At 51.2% G+C, this 11,374-nt stretch overlaps 1 protein-coding gene across 4 annotated transcripts; it reads left to right on the top strand.

Annotated features, from left to right (window-relative positions):
- Positions 1-148: 148 nt before the first annotated feature.
- Positions 149-11,079, top strand: GMEB1 (glucocorticoid modulatory element binding protein 1). 4 transcript variants are annotated; one of them, XM_039729098.1, is made up of 10 exons: positions 149-516; positions 1,281-1,441; positions 2,372-2,454; positions 3,306-3,430; positions 4,228-4,331; positions 4,731-4,885; positions 6,007-6,135; positions 6,836-6,973; positions 8,014-8,136; positions 9,174-11,078. In XM_039729098.1, the coding sequence occupies exons 2-10, from the start codon at positions 1,314-1,316 to the stop codon at positions 9,878-9,880; spliced, it is 1,692 nt and encodes a 563-aa protein (XP_039585032.1). In that variant the 5' UTR covers positions 149-516; positions 1,281-1,313; the 3' UTR covers positions 9,881-11,078. The 4 variants fall into 4 exon arrangements, with proteins under 4 accessions (XP_039585032.1, XP_039585033.1, XP_039585034.1 ...); XM_039729099.1 differs by having other exon boundaries at positions 149-444; XM_039729100.1 differs by having other exon boundaries at positions 149-1,441; positions 8,023-8,136; positions 9,174-11,079.
- The last annotated feature ends 295 nt before the right edge of the window (positions 11,080-11,374 follow it).

An 11,374-nucleotide genomic window follows, 5' to 3' on the forward strand; every position in this document is an offset into this window, starting at 1 on the left:
GGTCGGCCCCTTTAAGGCAGGCGGCGGCCGGAAGTGCTGGCGGCCGAGGCCGCGGCGGGTACTGCGCATGCGTTGCTGCTGCCCGGCCCGCCTCCCCCCTCCCCATCCCCCCGTTCCCCCGTCCCACAGCCCCCGGTCTCGGGCCCCCTCCCCGGTCAGGCCACGCCCCTTCGCCGCCGCGCGCGCCGCGGGGTGGTCCCGCGGGCCCCATGTCACGTGACCTCCCGACCCCGGCGCGGCGGCGGCGGCGACCCCCGAGCCGCAGCACGGCCACCGCGAGGTGCCTGGCGTAGCTCCCCCTCCTTCTCGCTCAAGGCCTCGGCGTGACCGCCGCCGCGATTGCTCCGTGCCCTGTTGACCCCCCAGCGCCAGATATCCTGGCGAAGCCCTGCCGTCTCTCGAGGGGTCCCGGATGGCTCTGTCTGTCCCCCGGAGCGGGATGAGGTGCGGGAAACCGCCGGAGTCCCACGCCTGGAGCCGGGTGGGCGCGTGGCCCCTGTGTTGGCGGCTCCCCAGGTTTGTCCTGGTGTGTCGCAACCAGGGGATATCGAAACCATTGTCATCCGCCAGGACATCCTGGCCTGAAATCTCTGAGATTAGATGGGCTATTGAGAAGAAATTGTTCCCTGTGAGGGTGGTGAGGCCCTGGCATAGGTTGCCCAGAGAAGCTGGCTGCCCCATCCCTGAATGTGTGCAAGGCCAGGCTGGATGGGGCTTGGACCAGCCTGGTGGAATGGAAGGAGTCCCTGCCCATGGCAGGAGGAGGGATGAGACGAGCTTTCAGGTTCCTTCGTACCTGAACCATTCCATGATTCTGAGAGTGGCCTTCCCAGCAGATTGTAGACCTCAGGCTTGCAGGAATGATCTCCAGCCGCACACCAAAAACACCTCTGTGCCTCGTGCGCAACCATGGGCACATCCCCTGGGAGTGCAGCTTCTCCGGGGCTCCCTGTCAGGTCCTCCTGCATTAGCAGCACACCTTGACACCGGCTTCTACTGCAAAGGATCACCCACAGGCATGTTCTGGTAGTGAGAGATCAGAGCATGCCATGGGTGGACCAGAGCATTCCAGCAGTGGCTGAAGGCACTGCTGGTCAGGACCAGCAGGAGAAGCTCTGTGTTGAAAACACTCTTGCCAAAACCCACCGATGTGGATCTGTTCCTTGGTGACAAATTGGGGGTTCAGAGCTGGAGAGAGCTGCTGGCTCGGGAAGTTATGAGTGGGATGACACTGGGGGGATCTGCCTCTGGGATCTGTTCCCAGCTCTTGTGATCCACAGGGAGGAGAAAACCGTGCCAGGTTCATGTGAGAGATGGCGAATGCCGAGGTGAGCGTCCCTGTGGGTGACGTGGTGGTTGTACCAAGTGACGGGAATGAAGGGGAGAACCCAGAGGATACCAAAACCCAAGTGATCTTGCAGCTCCAGCCGGTGCAGCAAGGGTGAGTAGGATGGTACTGGAAGGTGCGAGATGGGATGGGGGGGAGCCCTGTGGGTTTTCGTGGCGCGGGGACACAGTGTCACTGTGGTTTCCAGGTCTGCATCAGTTTTGTGCCACACAGGGGAGAGAGCAAATATAACAGATTAAATCTTTTGTGTGTGTGGTTGTGATGGGTCCTCCGAGGGCTGAAATTGTCCTGCGAGTCTGTGTTGGTGCAGTGCTCCCAGATCATGGAAGCAGTGCTGTCCCAGTCTCTCTCTTCCTTCTCCAGTCCCAGGGTTGGTTTTTGCCACACTGCAGCAGCTGGATGTGGTGGTTTGTGTGTTCAGGCCTTCATGTGCCTCTGTGCCAGCCCTCCCCTAAAATAATCCTCTTTTAAAATAAAGTGGAGCTGGGATGTGGAGGGAATTGTATAGCTCCCTGGCACGTGCTGCAGGGAGTGGCTTTATCTTCCCTCTGGATCAATCAGGATGGAAGAAAAAACTTGCTCTAGTTTGATCATATTTGCAGGGCAGGGTGGCTGTGGGCCTGCCAGTGACTTCCCTTTGTGGTCATCTGTATTGCAGTGCCACACAGGGCTGGAAGGGAAATCCTGGGATACTGGTCTTTGCTTCCTGTTGTTGAGGGTGATCAAAAGCAGAGGAAAAGGCACAGGGAAGCCTGCCGAGCTGCCTCAGTGGCGCTGGCAGAGTGGAGGGTGGGATGACAGCACTGGGAATGCCTCTGCGTCTGTCAGCCCTTGGGATTACTAGTGTTTTGTTTTATTAGTGTTCACCAGAAAAATTCCTGGTGATTGAAACTGTATCAGACAAAATTAATGTCCCTTGAAGACAGGCAAAAAGAAATTTACTGAATTGTTTAACTCTGTGCTGTCAATCCTAATTTCCCGTGATTTATATAGTTTGTTTATGGATGGCCACTTTCACCACAGGATTTACCAAGAGGGCTCCGAGGCCAGCGCTGCTGTGGTGGCCGTGGAAACCCACACCATCCACAAGCTGGAAGAAGGGATTGGTGAGTTCCCACTTGGTGTGGATGAATCCCCTCCTGTGCAGGGCTTGTGTCTCCGGTGTGGTGGGCTTCCTTCTGGCTCTGCCCCTGCAGATGCTGCTTCCCAGGCATGGATATGGGTAAAGGGGTTGGGCATACTCTGCTGTTATTGCTTGGTCTCAAAGTCCTGGAAGTGAGATCCTGGCTCTCCTTCAATGAATGATAAGGGCTCCCATGGGGTCCAGGGGAGCCGGGATGTCACCCTAGTCCCAGGGTGCAGACACTGGCAGCAGGAATGATAGTGATGAGGATGTGGTAGCTGAAGCATCAGGCTCTACTTGTGGGGTCTTTGCTGAACCAGCCGTCTGATGGTTTGGATTGGATGTTTATAAGAACTGAGCAGGTTGGCTCCAACTGCTCTCTCCCATCCTGAGCAGTGTGTGGAAAAGGCTCCTGTCACTGGATGCTGTCACTAGATCTTGACTAGAGTTCTGCTTTCCTGTGTTGGTGTGGGTCTTTTGGCAGGATTAGCAGAAACTCCGCGCGTTAAGAGAAGGAATTATCAGTAAATATCTGATATCGCTGCTAAAGAGATGCGAGACCTCTTACAGATGCGTTGGATTTCTGATTTCATGTTTCCTTATAGATGAGCTTCGTTTGGAGCATTGTTACACCAAAAAGCAGATGCCAGTTGCTGTTAGAGTTAATCTGAACTAACTCTGAGAACATGGAGAGGACTGATCCTGAATTGGGATCTGCCCTTTTTTTTTGGTTTCCCAAGTGCAGGTCTCATAACCTATGAGCTTCCAGCTCCCGCCTTGTGGGATTGGAGCCTCTTGGGTGGAAAGTTTCATTTTGAGCTGTTCCTCCCTCAGACCCCAGCACCCTTGAAACAAGTGAGGAAATCGAGATCGCCTATCCCATCACCTGTGGGGAGAGCAAAGCCATCCTTCTCTGGAAGAAGTTTGTTTGTCCAGGAATTAATGTCAAGTGTGTGAAGGTAAAGGAGAGACTCCCAGTGGATTCCTTTCTGCTATTCAGGTGGGCTGGTTGGCCTCCATAGGAATTCCTTAGTTTTTGTGTTTCATCCTGAGTCCTTGGATTGTTGGTGCCAAAGTTGTTTTTTGATGGGGAGAAGCATGGAAAGAGTGGATTAAGGAGGGAAGGATATCACCCACTTTGTATTTCAGTGGTATTTGCCCTTGAGGAAGGACTGAAAGCAGGCAGGAGATATGTGTTGAGATCTGGCAGAGCTTTGCCTCTTCCCTTTTCCTTGGTGGCCTGGTATTCCACTCCTGGCACTTCCTTGGTGAGCAGGTTGCATTGAGAAGGGAAATCTTGGTGTTACGTTTTCCCACATGAGAGCATGGCAGTGTGACAGCCAAGCCCCTTGTTCTCCTGCCCCTCAGCAGGAACTACTCAAGTCACTGGAGCAGGGCAGAATGGATGCTCAAGGGAAGACCTGTGTCAGCTGGATGCTGCTGGGCCATTGGATGTAACAGAAACCTCCTGTAATGATCTCCAAAATGACCATACATGTTCATAGGAGATGATTTGGTTCATATAAATCCTTCAGGGCTGTCTTTGGTTAGGGGCTGTGAATGCCTGTGGTTGGAAGGTTATCCCTACAGACGTGCTTCCTGGAGCTGTGAGCATTGCTGTGCCCAGGGGATCTAAGCTGGCAGGGATCTGAGAAGCAGCTCCTCCTCTCTCTGGGTGGAAGTGGGGGCTCAGATGAGCTGTATTGGATGTTCCAATCTTCCCTGTTTATTGAGCCTTTGCTTGTCTCGTTGCCAGTTCAACGACCAACTGATTAGCCCAAAGCACTTTGTTCATCTGGCTGGGAAGTCTACCCTGAAGGACTGGAAGAGAGCCATTCGCCTCGGAGGAATCATGCTAAGGTATTTGACATCTGTCCAACTTCAGGGCTCCACCCCTGCAGCTGCAGGACCCCCAGCAGGCATTTTGTTTGCCTTGCAGTCCCCAGGAGGCCTCTTGGAGGCCCACAGTACTGGCCAGCAGCCTGCAGAGATCCTGTCTCCATGATGTGAGGGTGGACAGAAGTGGCATTGCCTGGGGAACGTGGGTTGGAATAGCACTGAAACTATGTGTGTGAAGCTGGGGGTCTCTTGTGTTTGCCATTTGAAAGTCTTGCAGGAGATTTTTTGGGTGCAGAGTGGCCCTGGGATCTCCCTTTCTCTTTCCTTCCCATGACTGTAGCATTCCCAGGTGGAATACTCCCTTTTGTCTCTAGGCTGAGATTTGAGCTGAGCCTGATTCTATCCCCACTTTCTGCACAGGAAGATGATGGATTCAGGGCAGATTGACTTCTACCAACACGACAAAGTTTGCACCAACACCTGTCGAAGCACCAAGTTTGATCTCCTGATCAGCAGTGCCAGAGCACCAGTGCCAGGGCAGCAGAGTGTAGTGCAGACTCCAACCTCAGCTGATGGTAGGAAACCAGTTACCAATGCCATGGGAACTTCCCTCTGATGCTCCTCTCCCTCCTACACACGCTTTACACCTTCTTCCTCGGAACATCAGGGCAGTCCCACCAGGAAATTGCTCTGGTTTCTAGGAAGGAAAATGATTCTCGTGTCTGTTTGGAGGTCTTGTCAGTATCTGTGAGGGGGCTCTGCTCTGCGGGACTGGGAAGGTTGGAAAACAGCTGGCATCAAGAAGCTGCTTTCCAGAGAGAAAGCCTTCATAGCCAGGAGAAGGATTGAGAGCATTGCAGGGATCTTTGTTCTGGGATCATCATGGGAGCAAATACTTGTGAGAGCTTGCACAGCATTTTCCGATATGTTTCCCATTTGTGAGTCTGTTATAAAGGCATGAGTTAGTCTCAGGAGTGAACTTAGAAAGGCTTTCCTCCTTCAGAACATCCATGAACAGGATGTGGTGGTTGGACGTGATTTGATTGTCATTCCAGCTGCAAGTTCTCAGTGATCCTGTGCTCCAGTGCAGATATTGACCTCTTTGCTGAGGTTAAGGGAGAAGACTATTCCCAGCTGTACCCCATCGTTAAGCTGGGTGGGTTACATTTCTCTGAGCCCCTGGGTGAGTGACATGGCAGAGTTGTCCATAGGCTAAGGAGAATCTCTTGGAAAGCACCATAGCCAACTTACAGTGGCTGCACATTGGTAAGTCCCAAATTTGATCCAGAAACTTAGAATTGTGTCAGATCCATTTCCCTTTTATAAACCAGCTCGGACCCTAGCTTCATTTTGTGAGGGATTAGGGGTGCAGAGCTTCCTGTGGATGAAGCAAGGGGAGTAGGGTGGCTGGGCTGAGCCTTATTTGTTCCCTTCTTTATTCTGATCCCTTTCTGCTCCCTTGAGCTGGGACTCCACTGTGCAAGGCACATGGTTTTCCCTCCAGAAGCTCCAGAGCTTTTCACAGTCACAGTTCCAATGAGAAGCAGCAATATTTGCTTTTAACTGGTTTGGTTGGAAGAAGCCAAGCACAAACCTGACCCAAAGAGTGAAAGAGAGCCTGGGGAGGGCTGAGGAGTTGGGAAGCAGAGCAGGGATTCACGCTGTCACAGGGAGCTGATGGAGGGCTTTCTGGCAGGGAGCATCACCCAGATTGCACTGTCGGAGGAGAGCATGGAGGAGGGGATAGAGTGGAACTCGGCTCTGACAGCTGCTGTCACCATGGCCACTGAGGAAGGTATGAAAAAGGACACGGATGAGATTTCAGGTAAGCTTAGGCTGCTTGTTGGGTGTTTTCTTCTCTTCTCCTCCTCTGTTACATTTTGGAAACCTAAATCTTGCAAATAAGTAAAGTTTGGGCAATGACAAAACTGTCCCTCAGCCCCTTGGATCTCCAGCATTACCCAGGCATCCAGGCTTTCTGCCAATGGAGCTCCTCACCCCTGTAGAACTTTAGCCCTGGCCTCATGGCTGATGGATAATCCCTTAGATCAGATGTTGCTGGTTGCAGTGAGGGTTTTTCTGTTTTTTTCCAAGGATGTGGAACACATCTGCCAGCCTAGAGCCAGGCTGGAACCAACAAAGAGCAGAGTTGTGTTTGTTCCCTGTCTCTCTGTGTTTGTTCTGTGTCTCTCTGGCCTTCCATCCCCTTGTTGTGTCAGTATGGAACCTTAGCTAGAATTTCCTCAAATGATGATTTTAAGCTCTGCATCTTGCAAAAATGTGAAATGTTGCCTTGGAAGTTATGGACTTGCTTAAAAACCTGTTCCTGATTTGCTGCCTAACTCCATTGTGCTTGGTGTGGGGTTGGTTATTTTTTTCACATGTCCTGTGCACCCCAGTAGCTAAGCTACCTTGCAAAGGTAGTCACCTTGAAAAGGTGCACTTGCCTGAGAGGTTTAAGGTGGCCCTATGGGAAAAATGCCAAATGCTTGTATATATTGACTTTTCCTCCTTTTTTGTGCCAGAGGACACACTGATGTTCTGGAAAGGAATAGCTGATGTGGGGCTGTTGGAAGAGGTGGTGTGCAACATCCAAAAGGAAATAGAAGAAGTTCTAAGAGGTGTGCAGCAGCGGTTGGGTCAGTCTCCCTTCCTGATGACAGGTAGGTTGTGAGGAAAAAGCCTCAAAAGGGCAGTTGCAAGCAAAAAAAAACAGCGCTAAGGGTCCATTCCACCACGTGAAGCTGGTGAGTCAAGATGGGGAGTGAGTTCCCACTCATCAGCTGAGTTGTGGGAGCATAGTCTGTGTTCTCAGCGTGCCCAGCTGTGAAGTGCCTTTGCTTCAAAGCACAAGGATACACCATTCCATCCTGTTCCCTGAGCAGTGACCCTGGCAGTTTGCTCGGACCATCAGATGACTGTCCACAGCTCCCAGCCCTGAGGGAAGCTTTCCCAGAGTCACTTGCACTGGAGTTACTCAAACACTTCTCTGTGACACTGCAGGCCTAAACAGGTCCTGCCCCCTCACTTCTTGTTCTGCTTTCACTGGTGCCAGAAAACCTGTTTTGGGGGCTGAACCAGATGAGGGAAATTATCTGGGTTAAAAATAAATCCCCCTCTCCTTTTTAGGGTTATTTTTAATTTGTAACAGGCTCCCTAATCTGGTTCGGCACATGCCCCTGTGAACACCTTTTGTTGATGCTCTTCCTGGGAGAACATCCATGTAGCCACAAACTTAATTTTATCCGGGATATTTTTTTTTAAATTTTCTAATTTAACTTTGGGCTGGTGCATCTTTGTGTCTGATAGGTGTCAGGTTTTGGGAACTATGAGTGATGGAAGTCAGTGGATTATAACAGACATTTTGCACAGCTTTCAGTGGAGCTTGGCATGTTAATGACATTGTCAGGAGCATGAGGTGATGATTTGTAGGTGGAGAGCTCGTTTGTATCTCTGTGATTGCAAATTACACTTTCATTTGCAGCAATTAGGAGCTGCTTGAGTGACATAGGTCTCTCCAATTTGCTTTATCATGTGAATGGGGTTATTTAATTCTAGAATGTCAGAAGGATGAAGGAGTTGAGTTTCCTTTTTTTCAGCTAGCCCACAGAGAGAGTTTAAAAAAGCGTTAGAAAATTTTTGGTGTAACACGAGCATCTTTTGAGTGCCCAAGTCTTAACATCCCTGTACCCTTTCCTTGGAGATGCTGCAGTCCTGAACAATGTCGCCCATACATTTGGCTTAATGGACACAGTCAAGAAGGTACTGGACAACAGGAAAAACCAGACAGAGCAAGGAGAGGAACAGTTTCTTTACACACTGGCAGGTAAAGTGCCTAACAAGAGTTCACATCCTGCTGCTACTCTTGGGAATGGACATGACTTTCCTTTTCCTCAGTTAGGGCTAGTGTTCAGTACAGGCTGCCCCAAAACAAGTGCATCCCAATCCCTTTCTGTTGTATGGCTTGAGTGTCTCCCCTGTCTCACAAAGAGCAGTTGCTTGGGACATGGGACAACTGAAAGTCTGTGCCCCTTGCTGCAGTGGGCGTGCTGCAGGCATGAGTCCAATTCCCTCAGGATTATGGACAGGAGCTGCTAGCTCAGTGCTATGCCATGATCCCTGAGCCGTGGACAGTGTTGTGCTGTACCTAAGCCAATAAGCTTAGGTCTCTGAGTACAGGGTGCTGAACTTCTGCTTGTCTTGGCTATCAGGGCTATTTGCTTGTCTTATAGTGCTATTGGGTGTCCTGCTCAGCTGTCCCTGAGCTGAAGCCACTGGGATCCCCAGAGCTGCTCACTGAATGTGTCTCCCTCCTCACCATGTACTGTAGAATCTCTTGTTATCTGAGATGTTCTAGTCCCCTACTGCCCTGGATAAATGAGGTCACTGTGCTACTTCTGGCTCCCAGTGTTCCCACTGATAAGCATTGAGGGGGATATTTCATTGACCCAGGCATCCTACTGTCTGTCCCCAGTGCAGGTGCTTGGCTCCTGGGAAGGTGACCCAGCCAAGCTCAGGAAGCGATTCCAACTGCCTGGGAGGGTTTATCCACTCTCCCTTGCAGCGGGGTTTAGCTTGTGGGGAGCAGAAATGTCCATCTTCTTGTCAGTAGGAGAAGCCAACATGTATGGAATGTTACCTGTGTCTTACCCAGGCGCTGGCAGCTGGAACATTGGCCAGGTCTATGTAGGTGGCTACTTTTTTCCTTCAGTGCCATTTGATCTCGAGGGAGAAGCCAAGATCAGACTCACTGGGTGGTTGGGTGACCTCTGGTCACAAACTTGGGAGTGATGGTTGGTTCTGGAGCCCCAGGAGCTCCTATTTACCCTGGCATGACATGTTGTTCAACCATTCCCTATGCAGACCTGGAGCGGCAGCTGGAAGAACAGAAGAAACTTGCCAGGGACCAGAAGTCCAAGTCCCAAACCATCCAGAATGTGGTGCTCATGCCCATGAGCACTCCCAAGCCTCCCAAGAGACCCCGTCTACAGCGCCCAGCCTCCGCTACCATCCTCAGCCCCTCCACCCCCATCCAGCAGCCTCAGTTCACTGTCATCTCCCCCATCGCCATCGCGCCCGTTGGACAACAGTTCTCTGTGGGCAACATCCCAGTGGCAACCCTCAGCCAAGGCTCCAGTCCGGTGACTGTTCATACCTTGCCATCTGGCTCCCAGCTCTTCCGGTACGCCACCGTGGTTTCATCCTCCAAGAGCAGCTCCTCGGACACCGTCACCCTGCACCCGTCCTCCAGCCTGGCACTGCTGAGCTCAGCAGCCATGCAGGACACCGGGGCCCTGGCCAACGTGGCGACCGTGGTCAACCCCGTCGAACTGGTGGCCATGGAGTCTGGCATCACTTCCACCATCCAAGCTGTGGAAGGTACCTCGGATGATGGGCAGACCATCATAGAGATCGACCCGGCGCCAGATCCTGAGGCGGACACAGAGGAATCAGAGGGCAAAGCTGTGATCCTGGAGACAGAGCTGAGGACTGAAGAGAAAGTGGTGGGAGATGTGGAAGACCATCAGCACCAGGTCCATAATGTGGAGATTGTGGTCTTGGAAGACTAGTGGGGAAGGCAAGCATCAGTTAGGGGAAGAGTTGGGAATTCCTTTTATTTCAGGCTTTTTTGTTAAGCATCTTTTCCAGCCACCCCATTCGTTACCATGGATATTTTCATTGTACTGTATATTTTTTATATATATATATATGTAAAGGTTTTTTTTCTTTTTCAAACAAAGCTGGAGAGACTCGTGAGACATGGATAAGGCTCCATCTCTGTGGAGCACTGAACAATACCACCAGGGTCAAGGAGAGACTGGATCTCTGTTGGACAGCCCAACCAGGAGGAACTAGCCATGCCTCGGTGCTTCTGCTCCAGGGCTGCCCTGGCCCGGAGACTTTAATTTGAGAGACAGTAACACTTGAGTGTGGATGTGCTTTGAGAAGGGGTGACAGATTTGGGGTGGAACAGGTACTTCATTTGTATTTTTCCCCAGGGAAAGGGAATTCTGTCGGACCCTTCACTGTCACCTCAAATGGGATTTTTCATTATTTTTCTTGATTTGAGGAGGTTGACAGTACAATGAATTTACTGTCCATGTTCTCCTCCTCCACACAAATTGTTTTTATATCTCTATTTTTTTGTATTTGTTTGCTCTCTCCCTTCCCTTGTCCAGATTTCCCAGCTGCAAAGCCCTGGGACCTTCTTTCAGGGTCCCTGTCTCCCAGTCCCTCCTCTTCCCATGGCACTTTTCCCTCATCCCTTTCCCTGCCTGGCAAGGCTCGGTGCTGCAAACACCACTTGAAGACTCCGAGATCACTTCAGCCTTTTGTATAAGGCAAAAAATATCAACTCAAGCTCAAACCCAGATCCTCGCCCTTGGCTGCTCAGCACCGCAGGGACCTTTAAGGGTGTACAAAGCATGTTGTGCTGTTGCTTTCTGGGTGAGCCAGATTTCGGATCAGGACAGCTTCTGTTTACTCTGTGTGCTGAGGCTGCTCTGTGCTTGTCGCTTCTTGTTTGGTGGTTTTATTTTTGTATTATTTTTTCTTCTTTCTTCCTTAACAGGGTTAGAATTGGGACATTGCTGAAATATGGTGCACCCTTCTGTTTTCCCACTTTCCCTCTTTTTTTTTTGGTGGTTGGAGGTCCATTTGGGAAAATGGAGGGGGAAAGCACTGGGTGACTTCAGAGGTGCAGAGGTTTGGGAGGGTGGGAGCTGCCTGGCTGGAAATAATTAAATAAAGGAAACACACCTGGGGAGGGTGGGGGGAGGGCAGGAAGATGTGTCTGGCTATTTTTTTGCATTAAATGGAAAAATGGAGTTAAGCTCCAAGGCTTTTTTCATTGGAGAGGTAAAGGTGGTGCCTCCATCGCCTTGGGGACAGCAGGGGATGGGCAGGGATTCCTGAACATTGATTTGTGAGGGGTGGTCACTGCTCCTCTGATCTTGGCCTCTGGGAAGTGTTTGCTGGCTTGGGGTGGAAGTGGGAACAGCTGTAGGAGCCAGATCCCACGCTCAGCCTGGAGAAGAGAAGGTTCTGGGGAGATTCTTAGAGCC

This window comes from Passer montanus, unplaced genomic scaffold, assembly GCF_014805655.1.
Source record: "Passer montanus isolate IOZ18808 unplaced genomic scaffold, ASM1480565v1 scaffold68, whole genome shotgun sequence".
Classification (NCBI taxonomy): Eukaryota; Metazoa; Chordata; class Aves; order Passeriformes; family Passeridae; genus Passer; species Passer montanus.

Excerpts from the sequence above, each read along its gene's own strand:
- GMEB1 (XM_039729097.1), top strand. The coding sequence starts at position 1,314 with ATGGCGAATGCCGAGGTGAGCGTCCCTGTGGGTGACGTGGTGGTTGTA. Across the intron at positions 2,455-3,305 it reads CAAGCTGGAAGAAGGGATTG|ACCCCAGCACCCTTGAAACA; the intron begins GTGAGTTCCCAC and ends TTCCTCCCTCAG. Across the intron at positions 4,886-6,006 it reads GACTCCAACCTCAGCTGATG|GGAGCATCACCCAGATTGCA; the intron begins GTAGGAAACCAG and ends GCTTTCTGGCAG.